General features: G+C 41.9%; 1 protein-coding gene across 1 annotated transcript in view; it reads right to left on the bottom strand.

The window, feature by feature from the left end:
• The window catches only part of LOC115359914 (TOX high mobility group box family member 2), a 98,340-nt gene that overhangs the window by 41,397 nt on the left and 41,845 nt on the right, over positions 1–15,098 (bottom strand). The window contains 1 exon segment of the mRNA XM_074933715.1: positions 4,692–4,751. Coding sequence (XP_074789816.1) covers positions 4,692–4,751 — 60 coding nt within the window.

The raw sequence follows: 15,098 nt of genomic DNA, 5'->3' as shown, positions 1-15,098 counted from the left end.
AGATCATAATCTCCGCTCCTACTTCTGCTGAATATCCAAACAGTCACTCCATTAGCCGAATTATTCCCTTGTGCAGTTTCTCCATCTCTCCCTCTCTCTCTTTCTCTCTCTCTCTCTTTCTCTCTCTCTCTCTCTCTCTCAACCCCCTCTCTTTCCCCCTCGCGGTCTTTTTCTGTGACATATTTCTCTCAAACAGCAATTCTGCTAAATGAATTCATAAGTCAGGGAGAAAGACATCAAAGCGAAGCATTGTCAAGGTAAAGTGCTGATGAAGTATACAGTTTCTTTCACTTTGGCGCGGAGCTATGAGAAGGTATCTCTGCAGTGCATTATCTTTGATCGCTTCGCTTGGTTCCGTTCAGTATTACACGAGAGACTCTTACTTCAGGTGAGGGTCTACCAAGACCTTGACTACCCTTTTTCCTTAACAATGAACAACAGCTCTCCACTAAGCCGCAACTCCTGCCACGTCTTTCTCAGGCTGCTGTGGGTCGGATCAATCCTCTGGGAAGACACCCGACCAAGCGAGACCCTCTTGTTGTTGGCTACTCTTTTGTACACTGTTGCCACGACAATAGTCACTGACCACAGGGGCAGACAATGAGCTTGTTGATGCCATGACCAAGGTCTGTAACCTTGTCATGTAATCTCTGTTAGATTGACACACAGACAGAAAAACAGACAGATAGATGGATAGATAGACAGACAGACCGACAGACATATAGATGGATAGATAATCAGACAGACAGGGAGAGAGAGAGAAGCCAGAAGAAGAAACATTACAGAGAACTACCCTGGGTCGGGCTCCAGCGCTCATGGGAACATCAATATGACAATAGAACTGACCCAGTTTCCTGATGACTCATCACAACGACATATCCATCTAAGCAACTCAACTGATACCGTGGTTACTAGGTCAGATTAACCCAACATGGCCATGCCCGTGTCCTACAGAGTTCTTTATGTAGGGCACTGCACAAACATTGCCCGGATTTTTGCCACCAATAGCAAAAACATATGCACCCATTGTATTGTGAGGCAGTATGGATAGAAAAAAAATCTCGCTGCGATATCTTGCTTGTTACGTAATTTCCAGCCCGAGCAGCGGCTATGGTGTGAAACAGCTGTGGTCACAATGCATGTAGTCATCTGCAAATGTTATCTGGAATGGCGAGCCTTACGTTACTAATGTCAGCAGGTTCAAACTCAATGTCCGGCCTTGGACTGTGGTCGCGGCTCTTGGGACCATGAATGCTTGGAAATGCAACCGGAGCTGCCCAATGGTACAGCAGGCTCATTCTCACAATACACAATATCAAGCACAACCGATGCAAAACAGCGTAGGGTCTGTTTTGTCCATGCCCAGGCACTGAGCTATACCCTTGCCTTGTAGACAAAGCTCACAGGGGCATAATCCAGACACGGCCAAATCCTACTCTGGACTCCACTGTGTGTTAGTTGTGCTTGAAGAACACCGGCACACTCGTTCACAATCTCAGTAGCTACTGTATGTCTAATCTGGCAACATCAACAGCCTCAAGCACACCTGAACACAAAGTCCAGGAGGACAAGTCCCAGTATAAGCACAGATATTGCAATTCATCCTGTCACAGACTAACTTTACTTCCTGTATGACAAAACCAAGCTGGCAGTACACTGAATAAAAAGTGTGCTCCTTAACTATGACATGTTAACTTGTACAGAGTTAACTAGTTAGATGGCTAAATAACAGTAGCATATCTTTTACAGCTAATATAATGTAAACTATCTTAAAAACAAAACACAGGAGAGTGTCTACGCTCGTCCTATTTTCTCTCAACAATACAACAATTAATGTCCATACCTCTAGTACATCAATAGAAACATATGATGCGGTTGTACATGTTCTTTAAATAACATCTGAAATGCCATTAATGGACAAGCTGCTTCCAGATTTGAACACACTTTTATTGTACATTGTCCATAAACACCATTTTGGATATTATTTACTGTACAAAAAAACAATCAGATTATGCATTATCATTAAAATACCAGCAGTATGGATATGATTATTCTTTTTATGTTGAGGGATCACAGCATTGAAAGAACGTAGGGCCTGGGAACATGGGATGCACATCCCTTCAATCAGTTCCCCATACTAGCTGAACTGTCAGCACCGATCACACCACACACACTGACCAAACATCGGCCTATATTATAGTTCACAGAAAGAGGGTTAAGTCTTGTATGTCCCTCCTTTCCTTTACCAGAAGAAAGATGACACAAATTATGGCTATTTGATTGAAGTGTGACACCTTTACTGCGATGCACCACTTATTGTGAAAGAGATAAAGTTTATCAATCAAATCAACCATCTTACTAACCACTGATACAGTTAGGCAAGATTAACCAGAGCGATTACACGGTGAGACGGAACTAAGAGACAGCTAAGCGCTGAGACAAACACTTTCACACAGTTCGGAGGTGGAGCCACTGACCCAAATGCATTTCAATGCACTGGAGAGTATGAGAGAGAACGAGAGAGAGAGAGAGGGAGAGAGAAAGAGAGAGAACAAAAGTGGCATAATAAAACAGCAAGCAGACGAGAATGCAAAGCTTTAGGCAGTATCATTTGTTTTTGTTAAAGTATATTGAGAAAAACATGGTTTTATAAGCTACACCAAGTTTCTTGGAGAGTAAAACTAGTTAATGGGAAATAATCGCTACAGCTATCGTATCCCTCCAGGGTCCATTTCATCTCAGCGATTGCAAACAATATAAATATAAACAAGCCATTTACAGTTTGTTGATGTATATACCATGCAGTTTGGCCAATCAAATGGAGCAAAAAAAAAAAGAAAAAAAAAAAAAAAAAAGTCAAATTTCCAGTCCAATGAAACACACAAACAAAGGCAATAGTAGAGGATCTTGGCTCTACGGGTGGTGCAGCATCTAAAGTCAGGACACACAGCTTAGTAATGGGAAGCAAAATGTATGAATTCTATTTCTTCCATCTCTATGTTTTGTTGTAGGAGTGTGTGCCCACCCCAAAGGCCTTCCCTGATTCCAGCTGTCAGAGGGAAGGAGAGGCTGAACTTGGTGAAGCAGAGAATAGAGCAAGGCACATGTCAAATATGAGGAGATCTTGAGTAAACAAAGTACAACACAGAGCAAAGCAAAGTCCTCTCTCAACCCATCACGCTCTTTCACGCTATTTCACTCTCCCTTTCTCTCTCTCGTGTTTCCTTGATCCCTACCTTGTCCTCTGTCTGTCTGTTTTCTGTGCTACATTTGCAATGTTTTATCTGTCCTTCTTTAATTCGACAAAAAACATCATCTGCATCAGCACAACCTGTAATCAGTCAATCAACGCAGTTACAGTGAATGGTAACTACACATGCTGGATATAACCGGGGAAAGCTGCGATAAAAGCAAGGGTCCTTAAACCTTTTCAGCCAGAAACATATCTAACTGGGGAATTTTGCAGATAAAAACAACCTAAATTGTTATTTCTATATATCACTTTGTGTCAATCATGTTTGTTAACAGTCTTATGAACTTGATTTGTCAGGGCATAGTGAGCATAATGAGCCCTGTGACCCATTTTGGGCTCTGACCCATGTTTTAACAAACCAGAGCATAAAAAAATAAGCAAAACAGAAAAAGGAAAATGAAACACAGAACTACTGTAGCCTGTGGGTCGGTTCTAATAATTGCAATTGACAGGGACAAATTCCCTGCTCCCCTGTGTATGTCAGACAGGCTTACTCCCAAACTCCACAAATCCCCCTGTCCAAACACAACCATATGGTCTCCCAGTTGTTCGCTACCAGCTGTGCAACAGTGTATTACTCTGGCACGGTTTGCCAGCACTGTGGAAGAGCATGCAGTCACTCCCGCTCTTTTCCTTCCATTTTAACGTAATGAATCCTTTGCAGCCAGGCCACAAACGACTCAGTGCAACAACTTTTTTTTTTTTTTTTTTTCTGCTGAAAGTGAAAACTGTTTGCATACAGGATGATTGCATTATTGAAATATACTAAATTATTAAAACCAGTGCAGCAGATCAGTGGTTAGCACTGTCACCGCCTAGACAGAAGATTCGGTTTCTGGACCTGATCCTTTCTGTGCTGAGTTTTCTGAAAACATGCAAAACAGCTGGAGTGTGAGCGTGTTTGCATGTCCATGTGTTCGCTCTGTGATGGACGGGCGACCTGTCCAGGCTATTTTCCTGCCTCCTGCCCAAAGCATTTAATCTGGACTTCTAGAGGTTCTTATCGCACATTCTGACACCCATTACTCACAGCATCAGTCCTGCAGGAATCTTGGTACACGGAAAATGTTGACTGATGTATTTTTCAGTCAACTAATGTATATTTTAAAATTCTTTACCAGTGTTTTTTTGTTGTTGTTGTTGTTGTTGTTGTTGTTGTTGCATGGGTCATGAAAAATGTTCTGCTCTTGGGAGTCAATTAGAATAAACAAAACTCTGTGAGAAATAAAGTTTTTTCCAGAAAAGAAACAACATTGAGCCAAGGGAAAGTTGTAATCCCTTGCTCTTAGTTGATATTAGGTCCTGACTGCTTTAGCATATCCTAGAAAGCCCTACCTTACATGCAAAATGGAACCGCAGCATCTCATGCGCCAATCAGCTGGGACAGAGACGAGGAAACAACAGATGTGATTCCAGCAGGGGGGGAATTTGAACTCACCTGGTTTGGGGAGAGGAACTCCTGGTTGTTTTCGTTCATGTACATGTTCTCACCATCAAACTGGAGAGAGAGACAGAGAGAGAGCGAGAGAAAGAAGGGAGATTGACAAATAACAGAGAGAAGAACAGAGATAATCAGTCAGTCACACAGTCAGTCTGCAGAGATACAGAAACAGTGTAACGTAGCAGCCTAATGACTGCGAGTCCTCGGCTTGTAGACCTCGATGGCTCTGGTGGATGTCAGTAATTACAGTTCATTAGAGACACATATAATTAGGCCCTGTCAACGCTGGTGTAACTCACACTCCTCAGCTCGGCTTGCCTACAGCCTGAGCCAGTGTGGTGTGCGTGTGTGGGTGTGTGTGTGTATGTGCGTGTGTGTATGTGTGTCAGTGTGACTCCACAACACATTACAAGTGTGATTCTGAGGTTTTCACCAGGTGACGAACGGACAGACACAATAGAGTGATAATCACAATGCTGAGAGCACAACTGTCGTGTTAACACCTTTCTACTTAGTCAAAATCAAATCAGCCAGTCACCAATCCAACTAACAGCCAATCAGACAATACTGTAGAAATGGCTATTGGTGATTGGTTTTATACGATTTTTTTTTTTTTTTTTTTTTTTACATAAAATCGCTTCTATGATATCCAGTCTCTTATCATAATATTGCAATAATACTGATATGTTGCCCAGACCTACCAACAAGCCACTGAGGCTTCTGCCCATTTAGCCAATCAGCCACTGAACCAAACTGACCTATCAGTGGCACAGAGAGCCAATCACCAATCTAATGGTTAACCCCCCGAGCCGACCAGCCACCCAGCTAGTGATCGAGGCCATACGGAGGCCAAGAGGCCAGATTAGCCTTTAGCGCTTTCACTGTCTGCCAAAGCAACCCGCTGAGACACTAAGACAGGGCAAGCCTCACTTTCAACTCTCACACTGCCCAGCTGGAGTGAGGGCTGAGGGAGGGTTATGGGGAGAGCATGAGACAGGCGACGGTGTACCCCTGAGCTAATGGAGAGGGAGCGGGTGAGGGCCATGTGTAAAGAGAGAGAGAGAGAGGAAGAGGGAGAGAGAGAGAGAGAGAGAGAGAGAGAGGGGACTGTAGCATCAGCAGCAATGGCAATAGAGCCTGTGGTTGTTCTGGCTGTAGATGTGATTAACACTGGGGTCACAGCCAGAGGCCGCAGCTTCAAACACACACACACACACACACACACACACACACACACACACACTCACACCACACTACACCACACACACTCCCAAAGGCCTTCCCTGCCTCTCTGTCTGACACTATTTGGCACCAGCCGTTTATGAGAAAACAAAACACACCCCAAGACAGCCTGTAGTGGCTGAGATGAATTACCGCCGCTACTGTAAGGTCAAGTAACTGGATGGATATGAGCCTACAGTCACTTCTACTGAAGCCTGTAGGGGTGTTTCTCAAACTGTGGGGTGGGCATAAAATGGGTCAAAATCTTTTATCGTTTATGGTGGATTAAATTATGAGAGTACCCACATGCTTTAATGAGCCTGGGTCCCAGGGCGAGACTACATTTTTGTAATAGTTCATCCAATACAAAGCTCTTTCCCCCCAAGTAAATCAGAAAAATACACTCTTACAATTAAATTGGCAGCTTCAACTCTGAAAATCGCTCATGCATTTTTGTTTGTTTCTATCTTCCTATTTGAAACAGAGTACCAAACAAACTACAGTACAAAGGTAATAACTCGCAACATTATGCAATTTGAAAACGCAATTCCATCTCCACATGTTATCATTCAGCCACTGATGGAACCGTTACTTCCAGTGCGATGATTTCTGCCTGATAGCACTATTAGTTTGGTGGAGGAACAGCCATCGCATTCTGCAGAGAAAATGAAATCAATTTCTTTATTGCACACGAAAAAATGATTTTACATGCTGTTCTAATCACATCATGCTAGATGTGATGGTATCTCGGAATAGGGTTATTTGCATTTTCCCACCTGCACACTCAATCTCAATGAGCAAAACATAAAGTAAAATACAATTATATGTCTAAGAGCAAACTGGAGTCTGTGCTAGTGCATCTGCTGCACAATGGGAAATGTCACTAAAGGCATTGAGGTTAGAATAATAAACAATATCTAAATCAAGTGGAAAAGTAATAATTAGTTCTTGCCTCCTAGTGGGAAGTGAGTAGTCAGTTCAGCTAAGTGTGTGTACAAGGCTGCAGAACAGAGTGCAGCACACATAGGAAGGGACCTTGGCTAACAAATCAGTGCCTGACTTAAAGGGCTTGAAAGCTTACAAGTTTGCTAGTCCTTGGTTTGCACTCTTCCAGTGCCAGTTTATGTTCACTAATCTGACTTGAATGAAAGAAAAAAAAAAAAAAAAACATGCTCTGTAATGAAATGGCAGTTAAATGGCGTGTGACCCCAAATCCTTGTGTTCTACTGCTGATTAGAAAACTGTGTTAACCAGGCAAATTGACCCAATGCATATTATAATTTATAGCAATAGCATGGGGTAGTATTTCTACCTCCTTTGTCTGGGATAGCTGGATGATAGTTTCACCATCAGTATCTTTGATCTTGCATAAAAAAAAAAAAAAATCACATTTTCAGCACTGTGGTAAAAACATGATCTTTCTAAAAATTCAACTTTTGAGTTATTCAGGCATCAACATTTCTGAAGTGAGCAAGACACTGAATAACAGGCACATCTAGGAGTGCTGTTCTGTTAAAAAAAGTCCTTTGACCTCACTTTGGAGCGGGGCAAGCAATTCATTTTATTTGCAGCCTTCAGTCTAATGTTCATGAAACGGCAGCACCTCTAAAAATGATGAAAAAAAAGGGTAAAACAGAACCGTGCACTGACCATATCGAGATTTATGTTCAGGACTGGATTTATACCATGCAAACGAACCGAGAATGCCTCCTGCTTCACAACAGCAGCCTGGGGAATTTGCTTTCTCTGTCTGGTGGCTGATGTTGCCTGAAGGATTCAGATGAAATTTTGCACACATAACATCTTGGTCTTGTGTAATCAGAGTCATATTATGTAGATTTTCTACCAGAAGTCATAATGTGTTCAGTGTGAACATTTGAGAGGTTGACATATGAGAAAAGGGAGGTTTGTAAGGGAAGGGCGAGTTTGTTGTCTCTCCCTCTGTTTGCTTTTCTGAGGCTTTGAGGTCATTAATCATAGCGGTCAAATCTACAGCAAAACAATTGAGCAAAGGAAAACACAGACAGAGAGAGAGGGTGAGGGAGGAGGGAGGGGGAGGGTGAAGGTGAGAGGGAAGTGGAAAGCTACAGTGCGCTGAGAGGGAGGTGAGGGGGGAGATGTGGAGAGGAGTGAGAGAATGAAGGAGAGACAGGGAGAATGTGAGAGACAGCGAGAATGGATGAGACCAAGAAGGGACAAGTAAGGCAGCGCTACATGTGGGAAGAGCTTGTACAACTGATACACACTTGACACCAAACTCCTGTTTGCACAGCAGAAATGCAAATATAATATGGAGAGAGAGAGAGAGAGATAATGGGAGAGGGCATAGAGAGAGAGAGAGAGAGAGAGAGAGAGAGAGAGAGAGATGCTATAAATAGCACTGTGTTTGTGTAAAGCCAAGCCAATGTCAGTTTGATGCAGGAAGTGCACCACAGGCATGGAGGTTATAGAACAACTGTTGACTGGTACACGGCGTATCAGAACAGCTGCTTCCAAAGCCCAGGCACCCGCATCGATTGTGGGAAATCTTAAAACTGCCTGTTTCATTCATCCTATGAAGGATAAGCCTCCCTTTCAAAATGACCAAATACCCACCATGCCCTAATGTCCAGCATATGGACCCACCTGTAGCCGACATGTTACTACTGTGGATGCGTGCTGTTTCAAGCCCCAAAACTAAGACTTCAGATACAAGATCAAAGCCTTGCGTGCATGATGTAGACCGTGAACAAAGGGGGAGTCACAGCCATTAGTGAAATTTGGAACAATAATTTTGTTTTCATACATGGCCCATTTTACAGCTAATGATGATGGTTGGAATACGTTTGTTTGAATAATGTCCAAATTTTGGATGCTGCCTGTTCATTAAGTCCTTTTTCCACTTACCCAGGCTGAGACAAGATGTTTGATACCATTTTCACCTCTGTTTGTCCAGTGGTTTGGTTCATATGGGTGACATTTCGTGTTAGCATCACGTAAAGACTTGAAGTCTATGGGACTCATTAGCCTAGCTCAGTCACAGTGGGAAAAATAAAGCTTACAGCAACCCCGGAGCTGTCTTATTTACACAGTGTATCATGTGTATTTGAAATACACACAGTGGAATTATAAAAAGAGAGTTGTTTTAGGACTTAATTTGTTAATTTGTGCTGGATCTTCTTATACCTTAAGCAGTGCCTGGCTCATGTCAATAGACATGCATGACACTGGAAATCAATAGAGGTTCTTTAGAACCCATGTTGTCAAATTTGGGGAAGTAATGCAAAAATTATTTTTATGCAAAACATAACAAAGTAAAAATAAATGTGATTAATTGTGATCATCAAAAACAAGATAATTCAGGATTACCTTGAATATCAAATGAGTGGATGCATTAATTAAAAAGAGGTAACCTAGCTATGCATAACATTTCATAGTAAATGAATATGTGTTGTGAGCTCTAATGGTACTCAATATACCGCGCATTCTAGGGTTAAATACAAAATCACTGGGAACAGGTATTTTCAGATACAAACTGCAAATCAATCTGAATTCTTGATAAAGCAGTTACTCTGCATGCTACTCTACAAAGCTGGTAACCTGACCTGATCTGCAGAACATGAGAAGCTTTTCTCATAAGGTGGCTGTGAGCCCTGTGCTTTACTCTGTGTATCGAATACCAAATCAAAAGTGCGTCCAGGGATGTTTTAGATGTAAAGAAAGACGGGGCAGGAGACCGAAAAAGGGGGGAAGAACTTAACCCTCCCTCCTAGTTTCTTTCATGGTTACAGCGGTGCACCTCCCTCGTTTTTCACCCCAGCGTAACTAATCGCATGTCAGTCAATGTGCAGATGGAAAGAGGCAGCAGTCAAAATACCTGTGTCAGGACTGTGGTCATTAGAGCATTCACTGACTCGCTGGCAGGCACACACGTAGATAGATACACATACATACAGACATAACCACAGCACAAAGAGTATGGGGGATGGTGCGCTGGAAAGCAGATATGGATTGCCTGTGCTGGTGCATTTGTGAATGTGTTGGCTGTTTGTGCATATGCAAGTGTGTATGTGTATGTGTGTGCACCAGTCTGCTGCTTTATGTGTATTTTATCCATATTTGTTCCTTATCTGTGCAAACGTCTGTGTTTTGCATACACATATACAGGTTGACCGCGCACGCCTCATGCACTTAGCATACTGTTAATGTGTGCATGTTGCGTGCATGCCAGTGTGTGTTTGTGCAATGTATCCTGACCAGTAACGCACACAGTGATCCCACTGAGATAAAGATAACAAAGTTAGACCTTCCATAATATTTCTTTTCCCATAACAGACGTGCCCGGCCACGCCCAGTCATATAACTCCATGCAGATGAAATATGGTCTTCATTACCTTTAAACCTCGACACACACAGCAAGCAGTGAGGGGAAACAGAATTGCTCTTCTTTCTCGACTGAAAGAGCAAGAAATGAATTGGAGCAGCTGAGATTTTTACATTACCATGACAAATACGGCAAAATGGGGAGGAGAGGGGGAGAGAGAGAGAGAGAGAGAGAGAGAGGAGGAGAGATAGAGAAGAGACACATGAAGACAGACAGAAAAGGGCAGATCAGACAGAAAGACTAAATTGTGTGAAGAAAAAAAAAGGCATCAGCTCAGTTCATGCTAGACTGTAAGCTGTGAGCCAAGCAAAGAAATAAAATAAAGCATTTAGCTGGGGACCATGTTAAACCTTGCAAGTGACTGACTCCCCTGAGAGGAGCGCTCCCTCTCTCCCTTATGATGAACTTAATTGCCTCTATCAGTGTTAAGATATAACATTCATCTAAGGTTTAATGCTCGGCTTTATGGTCTTGTCCATCACACTGAGGGGTTTCAAGAGGCAGGTCACTCCTCCAACAACACCTTAAAATAATGACAGAGATTACAGAAAAAAAAAAAAAAAAAAAAAACGACAAAGTAGCCCCCATTTATGTTTGTAAAATGAGAATATTTTATAAGACCTCTGGATGAGCAGCTCTGGTATGTGAGTGAGTGGGCGAAGCTGAATAGGTTTGATGGTATGCTGGATGGATTACTCTTCAGTTTGTGGTTCTTTGAAAATGCATGGTTCGTCAGGCTAAATGCACACACATCTCCCCCACCTCTGACCCCCGTAGCTCTGGGTAGGTGTAGGGTTTCAGATGGCCACACAATTGTACCATTGTGCTCCTGTTAACACAATGAAAACAAAGCTAACACATCACTGACATTCAACTCCCTCGCTCTGCCTAACCTTGACTCACAATCCAACTCAGGTGGAACGCAGAAATAGATAATCAAGTGATACGAGCCGCAGAAAGAGTTAACAAAACACGCCGCAATGGAATAATACTTGAGGAAACACAGAATACAGTGGGGATTATACTCAGCACGGACCAAACACACAAGCAAAAGCCTAACATACTTATAGGAGGATGGGGCATAGACATATCATATATTTAATTTCTTTAAGATGTGGTTCTTTTATCTGATCTCCTAAAGCAGGCTGGTTCTCATCATATAAGGGCTTGAGAACCATGTCTGTGTGTTCCATTAAATCTATTAAATCCACTTGCATTATATCATAGTGCCTACCGCACAATAGGAGCCTTTCAAGGGCAGTCCCCAAGGAAGCCAACAAAGGGCCCTCTCTTTCAGGGAGTAGTCAAGTAATTCAGAAATAGCCAAACAGTATTTTGTGTGTGGATCTTCTTCTCCAACAGCCCCACAAGCACAATTTCCTCAAGTCAAGAAAAAGACTGTCAGAAAAAGAGGAAAAGAGCAGAAAAAAAGAGAGCAGCAAGGATACCTGCTTTTTTTCTCACAAGTGCCTTTTTAAAGAGACACAGGGCCGGGCTGAGGGAAGAGTTCTTCTCGAAAATAGCGCAAGGCTTTGGGATGGAAAAAGCACGGAGCTGGAAACAAATGGCAGGGAGCGAAAATTTTGTGTGGAAACAGCAGTTTACCTGCTTACCACCAGCCCTATTAAAACCAGCTCACAGCGTATAATAGTCACACTGATGATTTTTAATTATCTTTATATAAAATAAAGCAATGTACATCCTCAAGAAGGAAACATGAAACCAAAACTAATACCATATGTACTGTTAATTACACTGAGTGAAAATAAATGAATGAAGACAAAAATACAATTTACTGTCGAATGCTTCATGCCATAAAAGCTTTCCCAAGGCGCCATCCTACTGTACACGACTAGTCATTTTCAAGCATGCATGCACGCATGCAAAAAAAAAAAAAAAAAAAAAAAAAAAAAAACACAGTTCAGCACCACCACATTCTCTCCCAGAGAAACATGTGTCTGCAGGGCTTGCCATGTATTTAAATGTAAATGTACCCTACAGCACTATCTACTTCCGTCAATAGGACTCAAAATAATTCAGCGTTCATTCACTCACTGCCATGCTGACTCCACATCCAACCAGCCATCCAGCCTTTGCCACCAGCTATCAGGCAGAATTTTCTATTACCAATCTAATTGCACATTCCACCCTGACAAGAGCTCATTAAACCTTAATTATACACATGTTGTTTTCTACAAACATCTCCATTTGGGTCTCTCTGCCTCGTAATTGTTCAGCAGGGACAACCAGTTGAGATTTCACAGATTGAGAATGAATAAGGGAGAGCGAGAGAGGGAGAGACACACACAGAGAGAGGGAGAGAGAGAGAGGACAAGAGAGAAGGACAGAGAGAGAAAAACAGGGAAAAAGAGAGGAAGAGAAAGAGAGAGAGAGAGAGAGAGAGAGAGAGCAGTGTCTGGAAGTAGGTCATGCCTCTCCATAAACAAGGCATGGTTTCTAAAATAATATACCCATCCAGTGGAAGTAATGCCAAACAAGTGAGCGAATGTGGAGCTCATGTAATATTTACAGAGCACTAATACATAGATGGCAGGTCTTTTTCTCAGCCCCCCCCCTCCCTCCTCCCCCCTCCCTGCTCTCCCTCCCTCCCTCCAAAGCCAGAGGTTTCTTTCTTCTTTTTTTTTCCTTCTGTCTTTTTTCCTCTTGCCATTTGAATTTCAGAGAAAGCCAACTACATTGATATATCTGGCAGAGGGGGAGGTGTTAAGATGTTGAGTTTCTCTAGCTTTCTTTATCCCTCTTTCCCTGCTTCTTCTATCGCTCTCCCTTGCTGTCTCTCTCTCTCTCTCTCTCTCTCTCTTCCTCTCTGTCTCTCTCTCTCTCTTCATTCCTCCTCGCTCTCCCTCTCTCATCGCTCTCTCTCTCTCTCCCTCTCTCTCTGCGCTGGCTTTGGCTGTGATGTTTTTTCACACATTTGTTACATTTTAGCAAGGGAAAGTGGGCCTTAATCCAGAGTCTTTGAGGCATGAGCGATGATATTACTGTGGAGAATCAGCCTTTTAAAGACTTCTTTAAACTCCAGCTGGTGCTGTAAGGTCACCAAGCACTTGTTCGACGTCGGGCCCAGCATGATGCTTCTGGGCTCGGGACTAACTGGCTGTGTCGACTCCAGACTGGGCTTTGTAGGCTAGACTGTGTTTGGTAATGCCACTGTAAGGAGCAGAAAACCGCAAAGGAATACTTCTTTGGCATTTTTACAGCCGTGATCACAATGCAGCTCAGAGTCCTGGGAGGAAAAAATACTGTCTACTGTTAATTAGATTTTTGATATGCAGTTGTTTGGTGATAGACCACCTGGCAACCAAAACATAGGGATATGAATGAAGTTTTTTTGTATCTTGTCAATGACCCATCCTATACAGGATTATAAGACACCAAAAATAGAAATGTACAGTACAGCCAATATCAATTCCAGCTAGCTGCTGGTAGCAATTGACTTAAACAATCAAACAACATGCCTACAATACAGTCAAAAGAGACAAAATTAAAGGAAATCAAATAAATGTCAGTGCAATTTATGGCTGTTTCCATCATTTAACCAAAATAGTAATGGATTTTGACACTTACCACACAATTTCACACATAAGTGATGATAAAAACAGCAGTAAAATGCAAAGTGAAACTCATCCTCCACACTGATAATAAATTTGGATATCCCAAAATAGCACAGCAAGCCCTGTTGTTTAGACAATGTGGCACAAACATATTTTTCACAACCAAAATAAATTAAATGTCCTCAGTTTTGGTTTCAATCATGTTTAATCGACCCGCTTCCTTTCATATGTAATCCAGCAGTTGTTTCACCATATCAATATTAAGCATGTTTTTACTTTGAAATATATCATAGGCCCCGGTTTCAATAAATTAATCAGCCATAATGCTTACCCAAGCACCACTGACAGAAAATTCCTGGTCAAATTCCTAGCGTCTTTTAACATTTTAACATTAACATTTTCATACACCTATTCCACAAGTGAACTAAACTAGCTCTCTCTCTCTCCACTGACATAGTTCCATCCCATATCACCCAGTACACGACATATAGAAACACTGCATAAAGATGTCTGTATCTCTTGTCAATAAAGCCCATTTGAATTGAACTGAATGGCTTGGAGCACTCGTTCAGCTCCATGAGAGCTATGCTACCAGCACTTTGATTCGATTTTCACCATGAACTCCTGTGCATTTTTCCATTTTACAATGCGTAGTAAGTGAGTTGATTTAGTCCAATTTTAGCTTCCCAACACATTTTCTACATATGGGACACCAAATCCTATTTAATTACAGATTTTAAAAAACATCTAACATGTGAGGTTTCCAAAGGACAAATCTGAGGTTTTGAAGAGTTATTTTGATTCTGCTTACAATTCTGTAATCTATGCCTGGTTAAAATTACTGCTCTGCAAGAAAAAAAAAAAAAAAAAAACTCCATCTAAACAAGTCTTTCACAGTAGGCTCATATTCAGTATTTAAAATCTTGTTTTTCTTAAACCAAGTGAGGGAATCTGCCAGCGGGATGAGATAATCTCACTTGTTTCCAATGCTAAACAACTTGTTTCCAGAATGTCCTGGAATCAAATGTCATTTTCTTGATCCTAGTGGACCGATCTACCATATTCTGTCTTATTTATACCTGTTCCCAGAAGAAAACTCCTGACACAAGTGACACTGCATTGGAACGGAGTGGTATTATCTTATCCCACTGGTAGTTTTAAGATAAACAAGATTTCAACACTGAATATGAGACTAAATGAGATGTTCTGCAGTGTGTAGACATGAACGTCTGGTAGCTTTTTCAC

The sequence above is a fragment of the Myripristis murdjan genome, chromosome 5 (assembly GCF_902150065.1).
Source record: "Myripristis murdjan chromosome 5, fMyrMur1.1, whole genome shotgun sequence".
NCBI lineage: Eukaryota > Metazoa > Chordata > Actinopteri > Holocentriformes > Holocentridae > Myripristis > Myripristis murdjan.
This window is presented reverse-complemented; position numbering and strand designations above follow the sequence as displayed.